At 37.0% G+C, this 24,793-nt stretch overlaps 1 protein-coding gene across 10 annotated transcripts in view; it reads right to left on the bottom strand.

The window, feature by feature from the left end:
- fry (Protein furry) overlaps positions 1 to 24,793 on the bottom strand; it is a 470,099-nt gene that overhangs the window by 397,327 nt on the left and 47,979 nt on the right. For 6 of the 10 annotated variants that reach the window (XM_067788943.1, XM_067788945.1, XM_067788946.1 and 3 more), the window contains exons 4-10: positions 19,582 to 19,922; positions 19,386 to 19,524; positions 13,699 to 14,841; positions 11,091 to 11,217; positions 10,072 to 10,285; positions 9,812 to 9,994; positions 4,499 to 4,642 (exon numbers count right to left, since the gene is read on the bottom strand). In XM_067788943.1, the coding sequence (XP_067645044.1) occupies positions 4,499 to 4,642; positions 9,812 to 9,994; positions 10,072 to 10,285; positions 11,091 to 11,217; positions 13,699 to 14,841; positions 19,386 to 19,524; positions 19,582 to 19,922 (2,291 nt within the window). The remainder of the gene's footprint in view (positions 1 to 4,498; positions 4,643 to 9,811; positions 9,995 to 10,071; positions 10,286 to 11,090; positions 11,218 to 13,698; positions 14,842 to 19,385; positions 19,525 to 19,581; positions 19,923 to 24,793) is intronic. The other 4 variants (XM_067788947.1, XM_067788949.1, XM_067788952.1 and 1 more) reach the window with 1 other exon arrangement.

The raw sequence follows: 24,793 nt of genomic DNA, 5'->3' as shown, positions 1-24,793 counted from the left end.
GCTGTTTTTTCTCACAAATCAATCTTACTATTGATTTTGAGATGCAGAACTCGAGTATATAAAAAAAGCATAGATTACAACACAGATTTTCCCTTTAAAGACTGCCAAAGTTCATGACATTTATAGGTTTTTATTGCATTTTATATGAGCTAACATTTAACTCGTTGCAAATTAACTCGAAATTTCAAGAAATTCTCCGTTAAGCAAAATGTTTTTTATTTACAACTCTACTGTGGTAGTCCAAATCGATTAAAAATGTATGTTATAGTATATGAATCCAAGGCGAATTCAGTACCAGGTGTTGTTATCCCAACAGCTGATTGCTTCTTCTTGATTATTTTCCATACATCGCCCTGTAATTTAATATGTCAGTTAATCGAAATCAATGAAATTTTCTTTGACTCGACATTCTTCTGAATTCGCTTTGCCACCACCTGGTGCATAAGAATGTCAAGTCAAACAAATTTTTTCACTGATTTCGATTAACTGACATCTTGTTGTACAAAGCATGGTAAAGAAAATGATCAAGAAGAAGTAATCAGCTGTTGGGATAGCAACACCTGGTACTGAATTCGCCTTGGTATGAATAAAAAACTCAAATAATTCATATGAAAAAACAAGGCGAATTCAGTACCAGGTGTTGTTATCCCAACAGTTGATTGCTTCTTCTTGATAATTTCCCATACAACGCCCTGTACTTTAATTAGCCAGTTAATCGAAATCAATGAAAATTTACTTTTGACTTGACATTCTTCTGTACGGCGAATTGGTTGAACTCGCTTTGCCACCACCTGGTATGGATTCGCCTTGTAAAAAATGGTCAAATATATAATATTAAAAGCAAATAGTTTAGTGAAGGTAGAACTTTCGTAGTTAACTACATATTTTACCCAAATGTAACATTTTAATTTACCAGCTTGCGCTATTTCCTTTTAACAGTTGCCCTACTCTTCTCTGCCCTGACCTGCTCAGCACTTATATTGGGTTCGATAAACGGACCTATGATTTAAAGGAAAAAAGTAGATTTCGTTTTTCTTTTTTATTAAAAAAAAGTGGGTAAAAAATTAAATAAAAATGTTTTTTGCAAAAACGTTTTTCAAAGTTTAAATTTTTTCATATCAGCGGAAAATTGGCCTTTCGGGCGCTTTTTGTTTGCTGGAAAATTTGATTTTGAGAAAACTTGTTTCAACTTACCCCGCATTGTGGCGTAGATGTAAGCCGCTAAACCGCTAACCCACTTAGTAGGACGCTATGGAGTTCGGCTAAACCCTCATACTATCGACAAGGTTCCTACCCTAGTGTGGGAGTTTCGCATCAAACATATGCAGCCCAATCCTAAATATTCCCTCGGAATTTTGTTCTACCGAATTTTTTTATTCCCGCAGAAAGATTCCTCCAATTTTTTTCTCCTAGGAAGAACAATAATTGGGGAATAGAAATTTCGAATTTTCGAAGTCAGCTGTTTTGTCAATTGAAATTTCGTTGCGCATTTCTTATTTTGTTTAAAAAATTGAATAGATTAATTATTGATGCGAATTTGTTTGAAATTAAAAAATTAAGTATAAACAGTATTGTATTTCATACGGTATTCGCTGAAATGAGTAATGAATTGGTGCCACAGCAACATCAACAGAGGAGCATAAGAAGAAGAAGATGGCGGGATAACACAAATCCGCTGGAGTTGCCTGCTTCCATTCAGCAAAGCAATTTTCTTGCGGCCAAGTCGAGTTGAATTCGTCTTTCGTCATATGCAAAAATCTATTTAAGCCTTCTTTAAAAATCCCTGCGCAATATCTGCATGGCTGCATCATATATACCAAGAGATCTTCTACTTTAACTTTTTTGGTGCATTCCCTTTAATTTAACAAGTGAAAAAACTACTAAGAAATGGCAGAGAAATCTCCCTCTCGCTCTCATTCATAATTCCTACTTTTCCCCCATAACCGATTTTTGCTTTTTCGAACATTGTTCAGAATGAGAGGAAAGGGAGAAGTGAAAAAACTCACGGAATTTTTATTTAGAATACGAGGAATGGGAGATGGGTAGACATGGGAAAGAGGTATATACCCAAAATGGTAAATACCCGGTAAATTGGTTATATATGGTAAAAATGGGTAAATACCCAAATATTTACCCAAAAGAAGGGTAAAAATAATTTTTTTGAAAATATGGGAAACAAACACACAAATTCAATCCAAAACGTACCCAATTTGTCCTATATTGGTGGGTAGGTATCCATTACGCTATTGGTTGGATTAGTTTTAATCTGTAATCCAGCTTTTTTGAAAAATATTTAGCCAATAATACATGCCGTTGGAAAAATTTTAGTTTACCCAGTAAACATTTTAGGTTAAAAAAGAGTCGGAAAAATATCTAAATTGGAGCGGTTACAGTCGGTATATGCTCATTTGGGAGGCCGAAACCAAAGTATTTCCTTCTTGCAATGGTCGTCCTATATGAGCCTATTAACGTATATCATTTGAGCCTAAATAAGAGTTCGACATAAGTCTTAAAAGGCATTTAAACAGCTCATATTATACTCTACTGGAACTCTCCGACGTCATTTTTAACTCTAATAAACTCTGATTATCTGATGATCTGGCCTATTTATTAGGCATCGTCAGCGCTTATTGGGGTCATATATAGTTCGACACACCTGGACAGAGCATGGCAGCTTTGTCACATTAAAAATGTCGAGAACCGTCGATGAGCGGAAAAACGTCGATGCTTATACAAAAAAAGAATAGCAAGGTAACAATAATGTACAAATGTAATTCATTTTGTATTTAAATGAAAAATTGTCGTAACAAAGTTTCAAAATTTGTTCCAAACTCGCTGTGACGAACATAAATAGTTGGTAAATGATAATTTTTGCATGCCAGGTTATGAGCTTTTAAGCCGTTAAATAAAAGGTAAGAATTAAATTTTCTTTTACCCTCCTAAGCGTTTCGACGCTTTTCTGATTCCTACATTGCTCACTTATTTTTTACTCGTTTCGGATTCTTAAATTATGAGCGCCGTGAGCATGTTTGAGGGGTAGCTTTGTTTGCGTAAATATTGTACCATATAAACATTCTCTTAGAGTTTTGGAGTTCAATATGGGTCCGAAAAATATCAGCTTCAAAAATACTATCACCTTAGGGCCTATTATGACTCCAATTTGATGAAATTATGAACAAACGAAAAATATTTAAATCAGTAAACTAGGCAGCTCCGGAATAAAAACTCAAACATTTTTCTGCAACAATTTATTCTAAATAAATAATTAATTCAACTAATACTTATTTTATTTCTATCTTATCCTCATGGGAGTTTTATCACAACAATTTTCTCCCCTATGTTTTCCGCTTCGGATATGTGCAAAAATTCTTCCTAAAAGCCCTCATTAAAGAACTCAAAATTAGCAGTATATGAGGCCAATAAGGCTCATATATGATATCGGAAGAGGCCTGTATAAGATTTATGTTAGAGGCTCCTAAATGAGTTCATAACGAGTGCAAACGATCCAAAGTTTGGACTCCTTTCGGACTAATTGTTGCCTCGGAGTGTTTGCTGGGTTGTTTGTTTAAAATCAAAACGGAAATTTTTTAATTTCAAATGACGTATAAACTTAATTGCTGAATTGTAATTCCAAACAGCCTCGATTCAAATGATTTTTAAATACACAAAAGAGATACAAAAAAGGAATATTCCGGGTATTTTCCTGGTATTTACCCATAAAAATGGTAAATACCCGGTACAATCCCAACTCTAGAGATGGCAAAAAAATCGCAAGGATTTTTTGTTTAGAATTGGGCTGATGGTATTTTTGTTTCTGCATAGTTCTAATGTTCGAACTCTCCTCAAGCTGTGCAAAAAATTATCTTATCCCGGCCAACGGTTCAAAAACGCGTTATCGCATGAAAATGTTTGAAGAATAACTTTTCAGCAGATAAAGGACGTTTTGGAACAAATATTGGGATACATCGTGCTTGAACTGCTTTCGAAAATGGAACGTTCGTTCAATAAATTCTAAAAGAGGGCAATTTCGAACTGAGAGTCGTTATATGGTATTCTTATTTTCAACTTGTGTATTGTACATAAATCTTAGTTCTACAACATATCGTAAGCTTAACTCGCAAAGGCTTTAATCAACAGGAGAAGCAAAAAACATTTTATTTTCACATTCACTACAAGCGAGAATGGCATAACTCTGTAGTTACTTTTACTAAGGGTGTAATCTAAGATATCATACCAAAATCTGTGAAAAACAAAATTTCGAAAAATCTGTTGTTTAGGCCTTTTGTGAATTAAACTAACGTTATGTATGTCAGTAACAACTTACTATGAATAACGTTGTGCATAAAAGCTCTATTAAATTTCTAAATTACTAAGCATTAAGTAACTACAAATTTAATGTGCCCAATAAAACTACATAAAAAAAACCTCTTGTAAAAGTGTTAAATATGTATAAGATTCTGTTGAAGCTTTTTTTTTTTTTTACTTTTTTTTTCATTACCCAAGTCTTTTCTGTCGTGCCTCCTTACGGCCATAAGATAGCGGCAGCGTAAAGCGTGTAACAATGCCTTCGGGTCCAAATACGTTCGACGGTATATTATCCAAGGAATCGGATAGAGAACGTGAGTCCGATTGATCTTGTAAACTAAAATTATTAATTAATTGATTTGTGGATGGATAGTTTTGTTGTTGTTTACATTAACAAGAAACTGGCTACACAACGCTTGGCATGTAATGAAAACTTTTTGCGGAAATGCGATGACGACATCTCTTTTAAAGTGAGTAGGGGGGACATTGGTTCATGATACGGATGGTTTCATGTATCGTATAACATTCGTGTTTTTTTTTAACGTATGCATATGTATGTGTGTTCGTTCGTGTTTTTTTAGTGGTATGAAACGTCTTGTTTAGTATCACATTTAATATCGAATGATGTAATGACTGAAGAAGCTAACTAAATGATAATTGAGAGTAAAATAATATACATATATATGTACGTGCGTAGATATTTACTTTGATTTGCCAAATTCCAACATTTAATAAAGGCGTGTTGATTTGTTATTAGATATAGTAGATAGATACAAACATGCATACACCATAGTAAATTTTTGGACAAATATACCCTAAACGGTCTATACGATGATGGTTGAGATAGATCGAACAATCATTAGCAAAATTTCAGTTGCAATAATGAGAATACATAGATTTAGATCTGCAACTGAGGTACAGCCGTTTTATTCAATTTGAAAAATGCGACAGAAGATGAAACTACACACAACCCGCTTTCAAGGGATGATAGAAAATCGTTTCAATACACATGCAGCCATTAGGTTATAGTTGTAACAATAATCAATATCCTTACTTACAACGTGCTGGCTCAAGGACTCCTAAATAAAGGCTATACAGAGCTGGCAACAAGGGTAATCTCCGTACTTGTATATCGGCTGAAGCAGATCGTAATGGTATATTTGTACCGATATTTGATTATGATAATATTACAGCGATTAGGATGCTTTTATCTGGATCACAATCACCAGGATATAATACCATCCAAGAGATACAGACAGTTTCAAATCAGCGGATCGCAGTTCTAGTTGTCGGAGATCACGCAAATGCCGGCTATAACAGCGATATACCTCCGATCAGGCCGATACGGTACCTACATGTTTTATGTCGACTTATGAGTTATCGCTGAGAAGCAGTTTTCACTCGGGAGTGTTTACCAAAACAGGCGTGCTCCGCTTTGAAACTCAGTTTTCTTATCTAAAATACTCTCAAATTGTTGCTATTCCGGGGACTTGAACACAGGCCATTCGGTGTGGTAGGTGAGCACGCCTTTATTATAAGAATCCGAGACAGGTACTTTTCCTCACCCCATTGACTTTTTTATTCAGCGACCTTATTGTTTCTGTGATGGTTTTAAAATACTCCTTCTCTGACCCATGTCCAACGCCTAAATACATACTGCAACGAATTTTCCGAATCTCTGATTATTATGCACCTTCTGTTAACGTTCGAACAGCTGAACTGTCGAATAAATAACTCCAAAATTCAGTATGGCAAAATGGTCTTTATTTACAACTCTACGTCACATTTACAATTATAGCTTACTTCACTGATAGCGTGTTTAAATCAAATAGATTCATTATTCCTCAGCTTGTGCTGCTTTTATAATCTCTGCCTCGTTCACATATCTCTGCAAAGGTCTAGACGAACAAACTTCTCGAAAAGCTGCTTATTTATTTCTCCTTTATGTATGTGGTATGTCTTTTAATTATATGCGTGCATGTGTGAGTAATAACTTCTGCTCTTAGGTGATGAGTACATGTATGTATGTGAAATAGTCTCTTCGCTCTTAGCTTCCCTGTTTGCTTGCATGTGTGGTTGTTTACTTTTCTGTTGTGCATTTATTTACTAGCAGCACAGTGACACATCGAAATTGCTAACATTCGACACAATACAATATATCTGGAAGACGATCAGGGGTACTACCAGAAACTTATTTTCAAGAATTTAACGGGAAAGGCGACCATATTGGAGACGCGTAGCATACAAGCGACCGGTCAATTGTTTTATAAGTGGATATGGGCGTTTTTTTATCTTTGCCCCAAGTGCTGCCGGCAAGAGAATAGAGGATTTTGTTACGGCTCTGAACTGTAAATACAATTGTGGCTACATGCTCGCGAGATTGAAGGTTCGGGTCGAACGTGACCCCCAGTATATTTGGGTCTAGAACAGTCGATAGCGTAATGCCATCGACGTGAATGTCCAATATGGGCAGCATAAGCTTTGTAAATAAAGTCGCCAAAGATTTGGTCGTTGACATTGCTAGATTTCACGAGGTGAAAAAACTGAAAAGTACTAGGGAGATAGCTGTTAATTGTAAAGCATAGCAAATCAATGGATATGCCGGGACCTATTGTCATTATCGTGGCGTACGAAAAAATGGTGACTCCTCGATATGTAAAAATTAAACAAAAGGGGGATAGGACATCCCCCTGTGGCACCTTTAGTTTGATTTTTCTGGCTTTTGCTGTTACGTTTCTGAACTGCATCAATGCCTACCGACCACACAGATAATTGAAATGTATTTGTGCGTGATGACGTTTAACTATCGGAAGCCATGCTGATGATTAGCAACTCGCAGGTTTGCAGTTAAATAAGGGAGAAGGGCGGGTTCCAGTGTCCTGGCTACTGGCGGTAGGAGAGTTTTGGGCGATATGAGTCTCCTAAGTTAGACGGTTTTAAGTTTTGCTATTGCTTTGCTCGAGACATGCGATGAACAAAAATATAAAAACTTATAATAAAAACAAACTTATAATAAAAAAAAATTTTAATTGCTTACAAAAAAATACGTGAACGTATTTGAAAAGCAAATGGACAATCCCCGCTTTGCAATTACAACCAACAATCATGGTTAGTTGTTGTTGCTCCTACTGAACAAAAGAAAATGTTTTCCGGTTATTCTTGACAATTTTTTTTCGACGAGTGTTTTAGAACTCCTCCAATGCAAGAGATTTTTATTTAAGATGTTTAAGAATTAATGAGGATAACACCGGTAATTAATTATTTATACTCAATTGTTATTCAATTATTATTTTCTTTTTTTTTTTGGGAAACCTGAAAAGAAGGAAACATTTACTGGCACATTGTGATGGTACATTTCGAAAACCGCACGTTATCATCGTCAGAAAATATTAAGTAAAATTAAACACACCATTAAAAATACAAACATATTTACTTTATGAATATGGATATGGAAGAAAATCTTAAACACCTTTCGAGTCGAAAAAAAAATTGTCAAAAATCACTGCGTATTCTGAGAGACCAATAACTTGGACTATATTAGACTCGAACTGAGTGGGCTATAAAGCTGCATACTCGAAAAAATTTAGAGACCTCTAAATAAAAAGTTTAAAATGTTCGTAAAATTTCTAGAATATTCTAATGTTTTGGAAAACGTTTTTGAGATTGTTTTGCATAGTTTCAGTAAAAAAAATTCAAAGCTTTTCCTTCAAATGTCGAAAGTAAAATTACAAGTATTCAGTTGGCGAAATTTGATTAAAGTTGCCACTGCTATTTTCTGTTCGCTGCTCTAAGTGTAAAATCAAAATTGTGGGCCATGAGCATGTTAATTTATATTACTATTGGGTCTTGGAAGAAGGCACTTATTTATTGCCTGCAGCAAAAGTTTATGTGTTATATATCGACCCATCTTTATAAGTCGTAACTTAAAAGTTTAACGAGGTCCTTCCTTCAACGTACTTTTGTTAACGATGCAGCGACCTTTAATAACAAAACTAACAAGTAAAGGTGTCTAAGTTCGGGTGTAACCGAACACTATATACTCAGCGTGAGTTTCAATTGTACATTTCATTTCAGATAAATTACTTTTCTACATAACGTGGCACCGCCCGTTAAAAAAAAAACTGTCCCACATTTCCTCTTACAATAAAACTTGATAAGTGATTGATTGATTCAAAACTATTTTCGCTAAGATATAGCTTATTATTTTCGTCTACGACCTTTTTAAAAATCTTTTATATAAAAGTGGGCGTGGTCTTTAACCGATCTGGTCCATTTTTTTCTAGAAATATTTCCTGCTATAGGGAAAATTTGTGTACCCATTTTATTACGATCCTTTAATTCTTCTTCGAGTTATGGCTCCCGAAACATAGAAAATGGCTTAGTCGTAAAAGGGGCGCTGCCACGCCTATTTTTTAAAATTTGAAGTTTTTCATATTTACTGTTATAAATCCACTTGGGAAATGAAATACCATTGATATAAAGCTCTTTTTTGAAAAGATATAGCTTATTTTATTCGTTCATGACCCTTTTAAAAATCTTTTATATAAAAGTGGGCGTGGTCCTTAACCGATTACGTTAATTTTTCTTCAAAGTATTCCTTAAGTAAAGGCAACCTCTCTGTCGAATTTTGGTACGATAGGTTTAACGATTTTTGGTTTATGATTCATAATATTTGTAAAATTTGATTTTATCACAAGTGGGCGCTGCCATGCCCATTTAAAAAAAATGTTTGTGTTTTCCAAAATGTTATATATATAAAAGGTGGGCGTGGTTATCATCCGATTTCGCTCATTTTCAATACCAATCTCTTCTGGGTATAGATAAGCTCGTGTACCAAATTTGGTGAAGATATCTCAATATTTACTCAAGTTATCGTGTTAACGGACAGACGGACGGGCATGGCTCAATCAAATTTTTTCTTCGATACCGATGATTTTGATATATGGAAGTCTATATCTATCTCGATTACTTTATACCTGTACAACCAACCGTTATCCAATCAAAGTTAATATACTCTGTGTGTAAAGCACGCTGAGTATAAAAATGTTTACAATACACTTAATGAATAGAATTATAATACACTAAGCTAATTATGTACCTACACTATGTAACTATGTTCAGTGAACATAAAGTGGGGAGATTGTTATCAAAATGTATATATGTATATTGATTTATAATAAATATAACAATATAAATAAAATACAACGATATTGCGTGCTCATAAAATTAAGAGAAATAAAAAAAACTAAGTTTTATTCGTATGTAGTTTAAATATACCCTACACCATTTACAGATAATGTTTATGTAACTTGGTATAAATCAAATAAAAAATGTATGCAAACTAAAAATAAAATTAAAATACCAAAATTAAAAGCAACAACTTAATAAAATGTAACGAGAGTCGATCGATAATTATTTGATTATGTTATGAGGATTTTGTTATGGGTTTTACTATTGATTATCTTTAAGCAAAATAATTACATATAATGATATATTGACAACTCACCTTAAACTCAAATCAGGTGAAGCACAACGTACCGCTACGCTGGGTATTTGTGGCACTAAACGCATAGCACACGCCACTTGATTACGCCATAATTTCAAATAGAGATCTTTTTGAGTTTCGGTTGGCACTTTTTTTGCTGGTGCTGAGCCGCGCAGTAAAGATGCGCGATTATCACTCACGGGTCTGCGAGTAACAGTAAATCAAGATTAAATTATTTTCATAAAAATTGAAACACTACAATAGTTAAGGTATGAACATACGTTGGATCAATTACACTATAAAGTGTTGTTACACGTGAATAGCAAATAGGCCAAGCTTGCGCAGCAGCAGATGGACATTGCTGTAGAATACGATTACGTTCCAAGAAACCAAACAAAACGACAGACCACGGATCGAATTGTTGTTGTTGATGTGTTGTACTGCCTTGTGATAAATTAAGCGTTGATGTAGAGGACTTTGATGTATCTAAGGAAACTAAAAGATCATTTAATAAGTTAGAGTTGAGCAATTTTAAAATAAATTTAATTTATACTTATTATTTAAGAATTCATGAGCTTAACACCGGCTCATAATAATTGAATATTATAATACTTGAACATTCAATTATTATGTTTTCTTAGAGACACTGAAAAGAAAGAAAAAATCATTTACTAGCATATTGCGATAGTACCATTTCAAAAACCGCCACGTAATCATCATCAGGCAATTTCGTAATGTTATCAAATGTTTCACCGAGATTCGAACCCTGAATCACACTGTGAAACTGCAGTTGCTAGTGGTTAAGGCAAATGCAGTTTCACCGGTTCGAATCTCGGTGAAACCTTTGATAATATTACGAAATTGCGTGATGATTAATACGTGGAGGTTTTCGAAATGGTACCATCGCAATATGCCAGTAAATGTTTCTTTATTTTATAATTTTTTTAATAATTTGGGAAAAATTTAAACAACGTGACATCAGGACGGACAATGCGACAGCTGTTTCGATTACATATAGTGTAAGTCTCTTCAAAGCCTTTTCTCCCGAGAGTGGGAGTCGAACCCGCTTTCCTACGATAATTGAAATGGTTTTAAACGCATTCAGCCTTAGTTGTTGTAAAGTTTTTCCCAATGTTTCTTTATTTCTTTTCAGTTTCTCTTAGAAAAACATAATACTTGAATATTCAATTATTATAATTGAATATTCAATTATTATAAGTCGGTGTTAAGCTCATGAATTCTTAAATAATAAGTATAAATTGAACACACCATTAAACAAACAAACATAAATTTAATTTACCATCTGTAAGTCCAGCCATCCAAACGCCACTCGTACGTTCGGAAATCCATTGCAAATCGATAGCGTTAGCATTGAGTATAGCAGTTTTCTCCGAAGGTGGTAAATGTGGTAGGCATTTTTCTAAGACCTGAAAGGATTATATTTGTGAGTGTGGTGTTTACAAATACGTTAGCAAACACAAAAGGCTTTGCACATGCATTTTTTTTTTATAAGTTTGTATTTTCAGTTAGGGTAGGGTGAACAAGGCCGAAACCGAGTTAATTTGAAGCCAAAAATTACAATGTATCACGGAAAAACGTGCCAAAATAGTCCTTAAATTATTCCACTTCGTCAGCCTCAGTGACGCAGCTGAAAGTTGGTAGATTCTGCAATTTTCGAGCAACAACGTGATTTGCAAATTTGACTTCTCAGTCGTAGTGATTTTTCTTTCCACTTACTATGTAGTGATAGAAGAGCAATATGATCTAAATAGCAATTAAAAATCACGCTTACAATATGAAACAATGAATTTTTAATTTGTTGTTTTTGTTGCAACAGTATTTCGCTCTGCTTACCCGATACGTCCTCCGGCGGCCCCCATGGTGTGATGGTAGCGTGCACCGCCTACCACACCGAAGATCCTGGGCTCAAGCCCCGGGCAAAGCAACATCAAAATTTAAAAAAAGAAACAAGTTTTTTCAGAAGAAGAAAATTTTTTCAATCTGGGTCCCCCTCTGCAGTGTTTGGTAAACACTATGTGTGTATTTCTGCCATGAAAAGCTTCTCAGTGAAAACTCATCTGCGTTGCAGATGCTGTTCGGAGTCGGCGGTTAACAAGTAGGTCCTGTCCCATCAATTCTGGCACTAGCATCCCTTGACTTTCCGCAGCATGCGCTGGTCATTAGAACTATATAGGTATTAGGGATGTGAACTGCATCCGAATTTTTTAACTATCCGGATAAACCGGATATTGGAATAACCGGATAGCTAAGCAAAAAATCCGGCTATCCGGATATCCGAATTCGTAAAGCTGCTAAGCTCCCGAAAAGCTAGCTGATGAAGAAGTGAAATTCAGAAACATGTCCTAGTAACCTTCGCCGTTTGTAAACTTACATTTTTTTGTTTGTTATTAATGTTAAATATACATATGCATATGGTACATAAATTTGTTGCTTTCACCGTATATCCAAAAATACGGTTATTAACCGGATCTTCATAAATCCGGATATCCGGATAGTTTCACAAACGAATATTAACCGGATATCCACGCCGTCCTAATTTTATCCGTGTCAACGGATATCCGGATATTCGAATAGGCAGATAGTACCAGCCCTAATAGGTATGTTTGCGACTATTCAGCACTTTCTGTCTAAATGTTTGGCTTTAGGCGGAACATTTTAGTATCGCGTGGAATTCACCTCACTTCAAACACGCTTAACATTACAAACATTCGTTCATTGACCCAGATAACTACTATGAGTTCATTCGCGTTTGCCAAGTCGCCTAATGCATTAATGCGTCATACCCAAATTGCTCAAGTAGGAATCATATTGACAATATGTAGGGTAATATAATAATTCGCTGACAAAGCATTTCTCACTATTAAGTCATGCACCTCTAGTATGTAAATATTAATGTAAGAATGTATATATGTATAGGTTAAGAACTTTTGTATAAATAGGAAAGAATTTATTCAATAAAAAAGATATATCATTCTGACGCTAAACTTCAGCGCTTCAATTTTATTATTATTCGGAAATATTACAACATTCCTAAGAACCTTCGGAAGCCCTGGAAAGTCTAGAGACTCGGAAATCGAGATTTCAAATGGTCTTGATTTTATTAACAACTTTGGTTATTTGTTGCAATTCCTCGGCATAGATTTAAAACCTGCTCAGCGCCATGAAAAATTCTACGTAGTAGGCAAAAAGGTATTCAAATGTTTCATTGAAATCATAGAAGGAAAGCTAAACATAAACTTGGGTAACTTCGGTAGGAGCTACTTCATAGTGTTACTGTTTTGCCTGATTGATGTGGTATCTCCTGCTCCACCAAACTGCATCAAAAAGTACAAAAATGGAGCTTACGGAGAATGTTAACATTCTTAGCAGACTGTATGCTCGTTATTGCTAGTTTCGAAGAGTAAAAGGACTATCAATATCAATAACACTTCCCAAAACCTTCGGAGCTATGATCTTTACAACAACAACGTATCCACGCTCCGCGAACCGCACATAAAAGTACTAACACGATCACCACGGGAACGGTTTGAACTTTTTAAGTCACCAGACCCTCGTCATCTAAATTTTTCTTAGCTTACATTCATATTTGTAACGGGGGGAAGCTACATATATATTGTGCTTAGACAACCCCTATTGCGTATCTACAATTGGTCAGCTTCATTTCTTCTATTGGTCTCTACATCTGGCCATACTTAAAAGCTTGCGCACAGTTTTCGTTATTACCAAAAATTCATTCAAAATAAATACTACTCATCACATATGCTCTTAAGCAAGCCCTCCTTCAAGAATATCCATTTAACAGAACTGCATACAGTTCATACCTTTCGCTTATAGATACAGTTTGGACAGCATCTGTATGAACTTGAAATAGTATCTAATTCACTTACCTGTGGGCAGCATTTGTCTATTACATCGATCACAGGAGGCTCCGTCTCTGGTATACCAAGAGCTTTCATCAAATTCTTTACTTCCTTCAGAATCATTGCTGCCAACTTGCGCAAGAATGGCCGGTAATTACAAAGCAGCACCAGAGCGAATCCTTCCACGAAATGTAGAGTTGTTATCAACGGAATTTCATTCTTCTTCGCTGCATCACTAACATTTACCACAGTCGCTTGTGTTATGCTAGACATACCGCTTGATGTTATGCTCGACGCGCTACTTGAATTGGTATTCACGCTCTTGACATTACTGGCACTCGATAGTTGACTAGTTGCAGTATCTTTACCACCTGCAACCACACCAGTTAATGCACCTGTTGCTGCTACTGTAACACCACCGGCAGTAGCACGACCAGTTGTAACATTTGTAGGAGCATTTGCAGCACCACCAACAGTGCTAATTGTAGTTTTGAGTGTATTAACGCTCGTATTGCCATTACCATTGACATTTATTGCACAACGCCAAATATTTAAAAATACAAATAGCATACGCGTACAATTTTCTAATAATTGCGGATAAGTGTCGGTGACATCGCGCACTAGAAACTGTGTGTAACCGTGCACGACATCCTGACGCCAATCCGGAAAGTCCATAACCAGAGTTTGTAATGATTGATGTGTTAGTATGCGTAACTCCTCATCCATATGTACCGTTAGACGCGATAAAAGATCCACTAGCTCTTGCGCAGTCATTGTTTCTGGTATAAGGCGTGGTACAGCTGCAACGCATGTACGAAAGAGATCTATTCGCGGTTTACGTTCACCCGAAAGCATTTCATCGGGTTCTTTATTTTGATTTTGTGTATTGGTCATCATTAAGGGGCGTCCATAGTGTACATCTAACGCACGTAAAATGTCTACGAAAACTCGACGCACATGTGGAAAGTATGTCGACATACCAATACTACGCGCTGTATCATCTGTCAGCATTTTGTTAAGGTATGTCTTCTTAACACGCAATGTATTACCGGAGGGTAAAACGGGCACAGTACGTGGCATAGGAGGTTCACCGTCCTTTTGTTGTAAGGAATCAGCTACTACAAGAAATGCGCGTAGACCAATGCTCATGCGTTCGGGATTCAAAATTAACTGAAAGAAGAAAAGGTTAAATTAATTAAGTTTTTTATTTAAAAGAGCACCCTGTAGTTTTGCAGGTCAGTTATTGGGCTTGATAATTCGTATACCCGTTGTAGCAGAGGTAACCTACGCCTATACACATTCTATGGTTTTTTAACATAGGCATGCCATTAGAGGTGACGTCCTTCCACACATAGCCAAGCTTAATACCTTGAGAAATATCACACACATGCCCTTACAGCGAGAGCGCCGTGCCAAAAACTGCAGACTTTAGGGTACACCTTTATGTTGAGAACATATTGGAAGCTAAATGTCTTGAGAAATATCCACCGAAGAGACTAGGCAATGGGCATTGTTATTGGGCCATGACAAAGTGCTTGTCGATTGGGGTAACTTACCACTGCTGGAAACAAGGGCAGGTTGTTGTTGTAGCAGTGCTTCGCCCTATCCAATAGGTGCGACCACTTACTAATGCTCATCAATGTCGTATATTGGAACGATTTTCGGTCATCCCTTGTCAAATTTGGTTTCGAGACAAACCGAACGAACGAAAATCGACACTGATGATAGCACAACACCGAAACCGGTTTGTCTCGAAACCAAATTTGACAAGGGATGACGGAAAATCGTTCCAATATACATCATTTATCCACCCTGTCGGAAAATCAACAAAACCTAATAAGTCATGAATGTCCCCTTACGGGAGTTCGAAGAAACATGCAGTTTCAACAGATTAGAACCAGAGAGATAGGGGTGTTAGAGGCGTTGGTTCCACATTTCCATTGAAAATATGATTGGTGTCATGTGGTGACACATTACAATTGGGAAATACATTGGGTATATCGAGATTGATTCTGCATAAGAAAGAGTTTAAAGGGGGAGGAGGTTGCTTTCTCTAGCTGCTAGTTTAGGGTATTTGTCTTAAAGAACTTGGTTCACCGAGCAGCCTCTGGCATAGAAGTCCGACGCAATTTCATGGAGGTTTCTAAGGCCTTATCATAGTGCTTATGACCTCCTAAGTTCCTGGGAGGTATGGTCTCTTCAATCAGACCTCTGTTGGGATGCAAAGGGTTCTGGGTATTCAGCAGAAACTGTTTCTTCAGCATTTTGTTTCCATCCTTTAGGGGGAGTATTCTCGCCTCATTGTGTAGGCTCGACGACCATACAAGCACAGCATACAAGCGGACGGTGAATTACTTTACCGGTGGTTATGACAGTTTCTTTATCTTTGCCCGAAGTGCTGCAGGCAAGAGACTTGAGGATTTTGTTGCGGCTCTGGACTTTAGGTACAATTGCGGCTGCATGCTCGCCAAAATGTAGATTCTAATCGAATCTCACACCCAGTATTTTTAGACTATATATTTCCGAAGGATTTTGATGCGATGAATCGAAATCTGGGCTCAAAATTGCTCTATCAGCTCTGATTTTCGAGACATCCTAACCTAAAAGTGCAAAAACCACAGTTTGAAGTTATGTAGCCTTGCAGATGTTTTCTTCCAACAAAATTAAAGAATGGCATTTTTTCTTCTTCTTTCAAACGACGTTGAGTTTATATATGTATTTTTAGAGGAATTTTCCTTTTTCCATAGGCTAATCCGATCTAACCGCTGATTAGTGCAAATGAAACATTCCACTATATTTCCCGACGTTTCGCTAAAACTTTTTTAGCATCTTCAGGGGCATTTCCATTTTATTTTCTGGTGAAAAAAAAGAAATTACAGATATGAGTTTTAATTTAAGAGGCCATTACAAACATATCTACTTGGTAATCACGCGCAGATACATACATACACATTCGCGTAGATACATACACAGACATATAACATAGTCAATAGACTCACAATATATAATTTACATTAGAAATTGCACAATTTTACATTAAACAACTACACTTATTAAACGTGAAAAACATAGAAATAAAAATATCGGTACCAGCTCTTGTGGTAGTGTTGTCAATACTAAAGTCTAAATTCTTTTTGTTTATCATGTAAACATAAAACATATGACGAAGCTATTTGATCCGTATCTTCCTTCTTATTTATTGTTTTCTCTCTTTTTTGCAGTATCCTAAGGCTTTCCAGTGTGTACCTAGTTTTTTCCCTCTTTTCTTTGTCTAAAAATCTTGTGTTGGCAAAATCAGCTGTGTGTCTGTTATATGTTGCGATAGGGCGGCGCTGTTTTTTTGTTTTTTGATGTCCGCTTTATGTTCTGCTAACCTGGTACCCAAGGCTCGCTTTGTCGTTCCAATGTACACTTTGTCGCAGCTTTCGTTTTCTTTTCCCTTACATTGTATTTGGTAAACAACATTGCTCTGTTGTTGGATATCGATGGCACTTTTTGTTTTTGTATAGACTGACGACAAAGTGTTGTTGGATTTGTATGCGAATACGATGTTCTCGTCTTTCTTAAATTTGTGGTCAATGTTTTCGCTCAGCTTAGGTATGTAAGTGACGCTATAGTATTGTTTGACAGTGTTAGCTGTATCTTTGGTTTCTTTGTTATGTCTTTGCCCATTTATTTTCGCAAGTTTCGTTTCTATTAATTCGCTTATTAAGTGTTCGGGATAGTTGTTATTCTTCAGGATCACTCTGATGTTCTTTATGTTCGCCTGGTGAAATTGCTTTTATTGTTAATATTTTGTCTATTAGATTGTTGGCAGTATTTATTTTATATTTTTTGGGCTGTGATGAAAGATAATTTATGAGCCGTTCAGAGGAAGTTGGTTTGGAGTACCAGTCTAGGAGGAGTTCTTGGTGTTTTCTATAGATGCGTACGTCCAGAAAAGGGATGCTTTCATTTTCTTCCATTTAAAAGGTGAATTGGAGTTTAGTATGGTACTTGTTTAGCGTTTTTAGGATTATGTCCACGTCATTTCGTTTGATGATTGCCAAAATGTCGTCAACATATTTTGCTATGAATTTAATGTCAATATTGTGTTTGGATTTCAGCTCCGAGAGGGTATTGTCCAGTAGATCGTCCATCACGCAGTCAGCTATTGTTGGGGAAAGGGGGTTTCCCATGGGCATTCCGAAGATCTGGGAGTAGAGCTTATTATCATACATAAAGTAGTTATTGTCTTTTAGGCAAAAATCAAGCATGTCTTGAAATTTATTTTTTGGGATATTTGTCATATTTTTAATCTTGTCCCATTTGTTCATTATGATCCTGGTTGCTAAATTCGTTGGTAAATTGGTAAACAGAGACACTACATCAAACGAAACTAGTACATCATCTTCACACACACACATGTTCAATAATTTTTCTTTAAGCTAAAACGAATTTTTGATGTTGTATTCCTTGGATATTGTTGTTTTGATAATGTCACCGACATATTTTGAAAGTTTGTAGCAAGGGACTTGGACAGACGAAACAATTGGACGTAAAGGGGTTTCTGGCTTATGTATCTTCGGCAAGCCATACAACCTTGGTGCCGTCGCTGCATTGCTGGTTAGTTGATACTTTTCTCGTATAGTGATATGTTTGTTTTTGTGGAGATCGTCCACTATGTTGTTGTTTTTCCTGTCAAGTGCGTTTGTTGGATCATTCCTCATTGATTTATATGTGTTTCTGTCCTCCAGAATTTTGTTCATTTTTCCGTGTATTCTGATTTGTATATTGCAACTGTTTTATTGCCTTTGTCGGCGTCAGTAATGATGATGTTGTTTTTGTGTGTTTTGAGCAGGGCTTTCGTTTTCTCCAATGCTTGCAGTATGAATTTTTCCGCTGCGTTGTTCTTGATGTTCCGTTTGAACATAAGTATCCTAGTGCTTAGTTCGTTTCTCGCTATTTCTTTTTCTTTTTCATCACTCAAGGTCTGTATAGTTTGCTCAAATATCATTTTTTTCGCTGAGATATCGCATTTTGAAATTTTCATGTTTCTAAATTTTCCTACACCCGAAAATCGATTGCTTGCGGTAATGATAGGGGTGGTTTCTAGGGGTTAGGGTTGTGTGTGGTTTGGGAGCCGAGGTTAGATAGTGTAGGGGTGTGGTGAGTTAGCACACTTATGGTGTGAGACAAAATTTTAAGAAAAATAAGACTCAATTCAAGAAAATTAGTAATCAACTATATCATGTCTATGTCATCTCAATCGATTTTCAGGTGTAGGAAAATTTGGAAACATGAAAATTTTAAAATGGGATATCTCAGCGAAAAAAAAATGATATTTGAGCAAACTCAATGCCATTTAAAGGAAGACTTGTGTTTAAAGATGTCATCGTTTAATTTTGGTGAAAGAAAACATCTGCAAGGCTACATAACCTCAAATACGGGCAAACATTTTTGCACTTTCAGGTTAGGACATCTCGAAAACCAGAGCTGATAGAGCAATTCTAATACCAGATTTGGCTTCAGCGCATCATAAACCTAGTCTAGTTTCTTGGTCTGAATGTTGGTTAAATTTTCTTGGCCTGTGTTATTGTTAGCTCTACAGAGATTACAGTTGTTGAAGTAGAGGGATTGAACCACGAAAGTCTATGACTAACAGAAAATGTATGAAGGTTTCTTCTGGAGAGTAAGGGGTCAGCAACTCAAAATTTTTTTAATCATTTACGTACCTTAATTGATCGTCCAACACAAAGCAGATCGTAAACAATTTCACGCATAGCAAAATCCAAGCGCTCTTGCGCTATGAATTGTATTATTTTCACAAAAATATTGAGTGGAGTATCGCGTGGCACAACACCTTTCGAACCTCTGCAAAATGATGAAATAATTGAAATAAATAATGCTTTCTGAACTCTAATTACTTACTTTGGGAACAGCGAATTAACAATACTTTGTAGTCGTGAATGTGTTGCCGAATTGGATTCGCATTTAATACGTATCATATAAACCCACAAAAGGCGATAGAGTGACTCAAGCGCTACTCGACTCATTTTTGAATCACGATTTTTCAAATTACTTAAACACATTGCCAAAAAGTAATGCCAATTTGAAAGGAAAAACGTTTTTTGTGAAACACATAGCAGACAAGTTACTAAGGGAAACAAAGCCAAACGATGTTTGGATTTTGTTGAAGCGTCCAATGTTTGTACATACAACAGCTCCACGAAATTTTTTACGCAAGGAACATTTACCTCATTTTTCACAGCCTACAAAGAAAAAATTAAAAACGTTAGTAAGTAATTGATAAGTTAGACAACAAGTTCCTCATGGAACTAGGGGGTGGGGGCGGGATGGCCTAGATGGTTTAATGTGGTGATATAAATCGTTCCCGAGATGGTCGGGCTAGTACCTTAATGGTGCTTTGTTACCGGAACGTACCGTATCTATATCCCGCAAAGGACCATCAACATCGATAGATAGATAGATAGATAATTAATTGCGGATCGCACTGCGCCTTTTGGTATATTGTGCCCTCAGCTACTTCACAGCACCTCATCCAAGCAGACATCTCTGTTGAACCCTAGCAGTTCACCTGGCTTGAGGGATCTGATGTGAGAATGCTCTGCCATGGTGAGCCCATAAACTTAGCCGTACGTCTTGAGATTGCGTCACACTCCAGGAGGATATGGTACGCCGTCTCCGCTGATCGATCACAAAATCGGCATGTGGTTTTCGATATTATACCCAGCTTTTGCATGTGACTCTTCAGTCTACAGTGTCCTGTAAGAATAGCCGTTAAGATTCTTAAGTTATCTTTCGAAAGGCCTATTAATGCCCTATATCGAGTTGTACTGTAACCCCCTAACAGTAACTTAGATTGTCTTAGGCCTGGCATAGTGCGCCAGTGTTCTTCCCTCTTTTCCCTTTCTTCTAATAATAGATGCCTCCTAATTTCCTGCGGGCCTACTGGCAGGAACGGCTCGGGACCATCGTGTCGTTGCTGCCTGTCTTGCCAGGCTCGTTACCCTCAACTCCCCTGCGGCTAGGAACCCAAGCCAGCAGTAGTTCGTTGTGTGCTCCTAGTTGATTTAGCTTTACAACGCACTCAAGGACCAGTGCTGATTTTATTTCAAACGCTGAGATTGCTTTTAGGGCGGCCTGACTGTCACTGAGTATGGCAATTGTTTCATTGGAGTATTCGCGCTGAAGGTTCAGGTCGGTGCACTGGATTATGGCGAATGCTTCCGCTTGAAAAGTGCTCAGGTATGCTCCCATGGGTGTTGATATCTTGGCTCTGGGCCCAACGACTCCAGATCCAATCAACATCGACTCCCTAAAACCTTCGGGGAGTGTCTTTATCGTTAATACAACATCAACACCAAGCAATTGATAATCCTGCTGACGTTAATAGGGCAAATGTTTAGCATTGTTTTGAATATATTTGTGAATAAAACGTAATTAAAATATTTGGAACCTGATTTCTAAACACAGTGCATACATATGTGGCATTCCATAGTGACTCAAACTTAAACTTTACATAATATCTCAGTAAATAGTATTTATAAAAGTTTTGCAATTTTGTTACTTAAAGGCGAGTACCATTGGAATATGGTGACCTTTGACTTAGTCGGTACTGTGACGAAAAGATGACAGGCAGGAAAATCTTAGGCGTTTATAGTGTAAAGTAGAGCTAACACTTTAGGGAAATCATATTAATACACTGGGCTCAAAACGCGCGGAAGAACTTTCACTATGGGATGCGATGTGAGTCACGTGGTTGAACGAGTTGTCTTTCTCGTAGTATCTGACCTGGCGAAAGCTGTAGACATGGTCAACCACCCTACGGTACTCCAAGGCAGTGTCTAAAGAGGTGGATAGCAACTGATTTGAATGGTCTGCGAAATTCAGGAACCGAAATTAACAAGGATTATGCATCAGGTCACATAGGATAGAGGCACCATCCCTGCAACAAATTCTTGTATGCTTCAATATACATGCTATCATATAACTTGCATTAAAACGGGCGAATTTTAAGTTAAATTACTCCAGTGGAGAAATATCCATTCGCGGTGGTGTTTTACTGTAATTCCGTTCTTTCACTGTTGTTGTTGTTATGTTTAACACTCAAAAATTGTCATCAAAGTCACAGGAGTCCAAGACCACAGAGAAGTTACTGTTAGGGGCAAAGGTTTCACATTACAATTGAAAAGAAGGTTGGTCTCACGTTTGGACACATCGCATACGCATCCCGTATGTCGTGGTTAATTCTGGACAAGTAAAAGAGTTAAACCAACATCAGAACGAAGTTGTGCCAGTGTGACTCATGTCCCCCTTAGTGGTGTGCTTTCTTCTTCTACAATGTTAGGATAGTGTATATTGATAACGGTCTTCACTAGGCGCGTCCTAGCAAAGACGTTTATCGATTCTGTTTGGATTTTGTCTATGGCTTGCTTATGCTTGTTTAGATCAAACGGCTGTGTAGGCAGATACCGGATCTCCTTGAAGGCTGGGCTATATCAAACAGTTGTTTACTAGGGTGTCACGGTTTGTGACAGTTTAGCAAGAACTTGTGTTCAGCATTTCGTTATGCTCCTTAATGTTGAGGTCTATGGCCTCATTATGTTGATGTTGTTTAGGGGTAATAAGAAGACATCCCGTGGCAGTTCTGAGTGCAGCATTTTTGCAGGTCTGCAAACTTTTCCATAGTATGTTTTTCAGACCAGAGGCCAAATCGTAACATACGATCCGTGATCGAATGCCGTTTTTTAAATAACAATAGCTCCGAAATGGTGTATCGGATTAATGAAATATGTGAACTATGAACAACGCGTACTCACTATATCCATAAAATATTATTATTTTTCCAGATAGTTGGATAGCTTAATTTTTATTGCTCGAGTGAATATAGTTTTCGATCCGTAATCATATGTTACGATTCCATAGCAGGTGACCAGACTGGTGACGCGTAGCACGTAAGTCGTTAGAAGCGCTTCTTTACCTTTTCCCCAAATGCTGCCGGCTTGAGGATTTTGTTGGGACTTTGTACTTTGGATACAGTTGCGGAGGCATGCACTTTGAAGGTGAGTGTGTTATCGAATATTACCCTTAAGATCTTTCAGTAAGTGACAGACGGTAGCGTAACACCATCAACGTGAAAGTCCAATATTTGCGTCATTCGTTCCTTCCATGTCGTAAACAGAGTAGCAGTGGATTTGGTCGTTGATAGTAACACGAATTCTTATTCTAGAAACAAAATCATCTTTTCAAGGGCCAGGTCGTGCAGTCGTCGGCGTAGGAAATAATAATAACTCCTTCTGGTGTGAAAGGTAGCTTTGATATGTAGAAATTAAACAAAAGTGGGGAGAGAGTACCACCCTGTGGTACCACCTGCTTAATTCTCCTAGGTTTTGAGGTTTATTTCCTAAGTTGATAATTTGCGTTCCATTCTTAGACAAGGAGGAAGGGGTGAAACTTTTATGTCTTATAGTAGCGTGCCGGGGTTGACTGTGTCAAAAGCTTTTGACAGGTCAAGTGCCACGAGCACTGTCCTATGATGTGGTTTTCCTGGTTTCCGTAATTTATCTGGGTGTTTATGGCGTTAAGCGCGGTGGTAGTACTATACATTTTGGGGAAGCCATGCTGGGGGTGGATAAGCGATGATTCAGAGTGAAATGAGGGAACAGGACAGTTTCCAATGTTGTCACCACTGGCGTGAAATTTATAAAATTATTCTCAAATTCTTGCACAGTGTTATATAAACTTCCATTACTAACGAGTTTCAAAAACAGCTCTATATCCGTTTGATTGGCGACCACCAATCGTCCTGGCTTCAGGAAATAGTAACATCGAAAATTTAGAAAAAAATGTTTTCCATTAGAAACAAAAATTTCTAAGTGGGATGGCCCCTCGGCAGTGGTTTGGCAAGCACTCCAAGTGTATTTCTACCATGAAAAGCTTCTCAGTGAAAATTCATCCACATTGCAGCTGCCGTTCGCAGTCGTCCCGCCAATTTGTAGTAAAAACAAAAAAGAGGACGACGCACATTGGAAGCGAAGCTCGGCCTAGATTTCCTCGGAGGAAAATCGCGCCAAATATTTTTTTTATCTATTTTGATTGTATCCGTTGCGCTAATTACACTGAACAGCAGCCGAATTATATTTTCTGTGGAATAAATATAATATGTCAACTTTATCTAATTTTATTTTTTTTATTTTTTCAACAGTTGTTTCTATGTGCTCCTGTCGCTATTTTGAAAGGCTATTCAAACCATGATACAAAAACTGGAGGTAGTTCCATTTAGTGTGACGTTAGCCACTTGACTTTTGCGGGGACAATGACAAGTTCACCAAAAACAACCTACCAGATTGAAAAATGTTATGAATTTTTCTAATTTTCATGGATTTTATATTAACGGATACGACTAAATTACTTTCAGACTTATCTTAAATAAAACAGAAAAAAATTACCCGCATGCGGTAGAAATATTTTAATATGAAATATCAGCCTAGAAAAGAAGGTTTTTAATAAGTTTTTCGAGCTCCCGAAAATTTCTTTGCTGGAAGAAACATGGATCGAAGTATACAAATCAAGCCTTCTTGAGTGTTCGTACGTTTGCTAAGGACATGTTAATAAAACATACACGTTTGTCAATTGATTGGCCAAAGGAGGTCCTTATGAACCGACACCGCAATTTCTAAAGAGTTTATTTAGCATACTTAAACACTATTTTTATGAAATTTAATGGTTATAAATTGGCGACAAGTCGACATTATTTATTTAATATATAATTCAAGCGTAGCGCTTGAGGAGGAAATTGTTAAACCAGGGAAGAACATTTCCCTGTAGCTCTGCAGGTTAGCCTAAACACATGTTCCCCTTTAGCATTGACATGGATGCGGCGTCCTACAAACGTAACATATTAACCACCTACCACTCACTGCAGACTTTGGAGGTAAACTTTTTCTCAACATGTCTTGAGAAATATCCACTATAGAGGCATGCATAATAGGGCCTTGCTAGAACAGGATTTTTCGTGTATTTATTTCTGTCTAGGGGCAAGCTGCCATAAAGATATGAGTCATTAACCAATGTATGAGTCATTATCCACTATTTTTCAATAAAATTGCATGTTTACTGT

The sequence above is a fragment of the Eurosta solidaginis genome, chromosome 5, assembly GCF_040869045.1.
Source record: "Eurosta solidaginis isolate ZX-2024a chromosome 5, ASM4086904v1, whole genome shotgun sequence".
NCBI lineage: Eukaryota > Metazoa > Arthropoda > Insecta > Diptera > Tephritidae > Eurosta > Eurosta solidaginis.
Note: the sequence above shows the minus strand (reverse complement) of the source record. Positions and strands in the feature narration are given on the sequence as shown.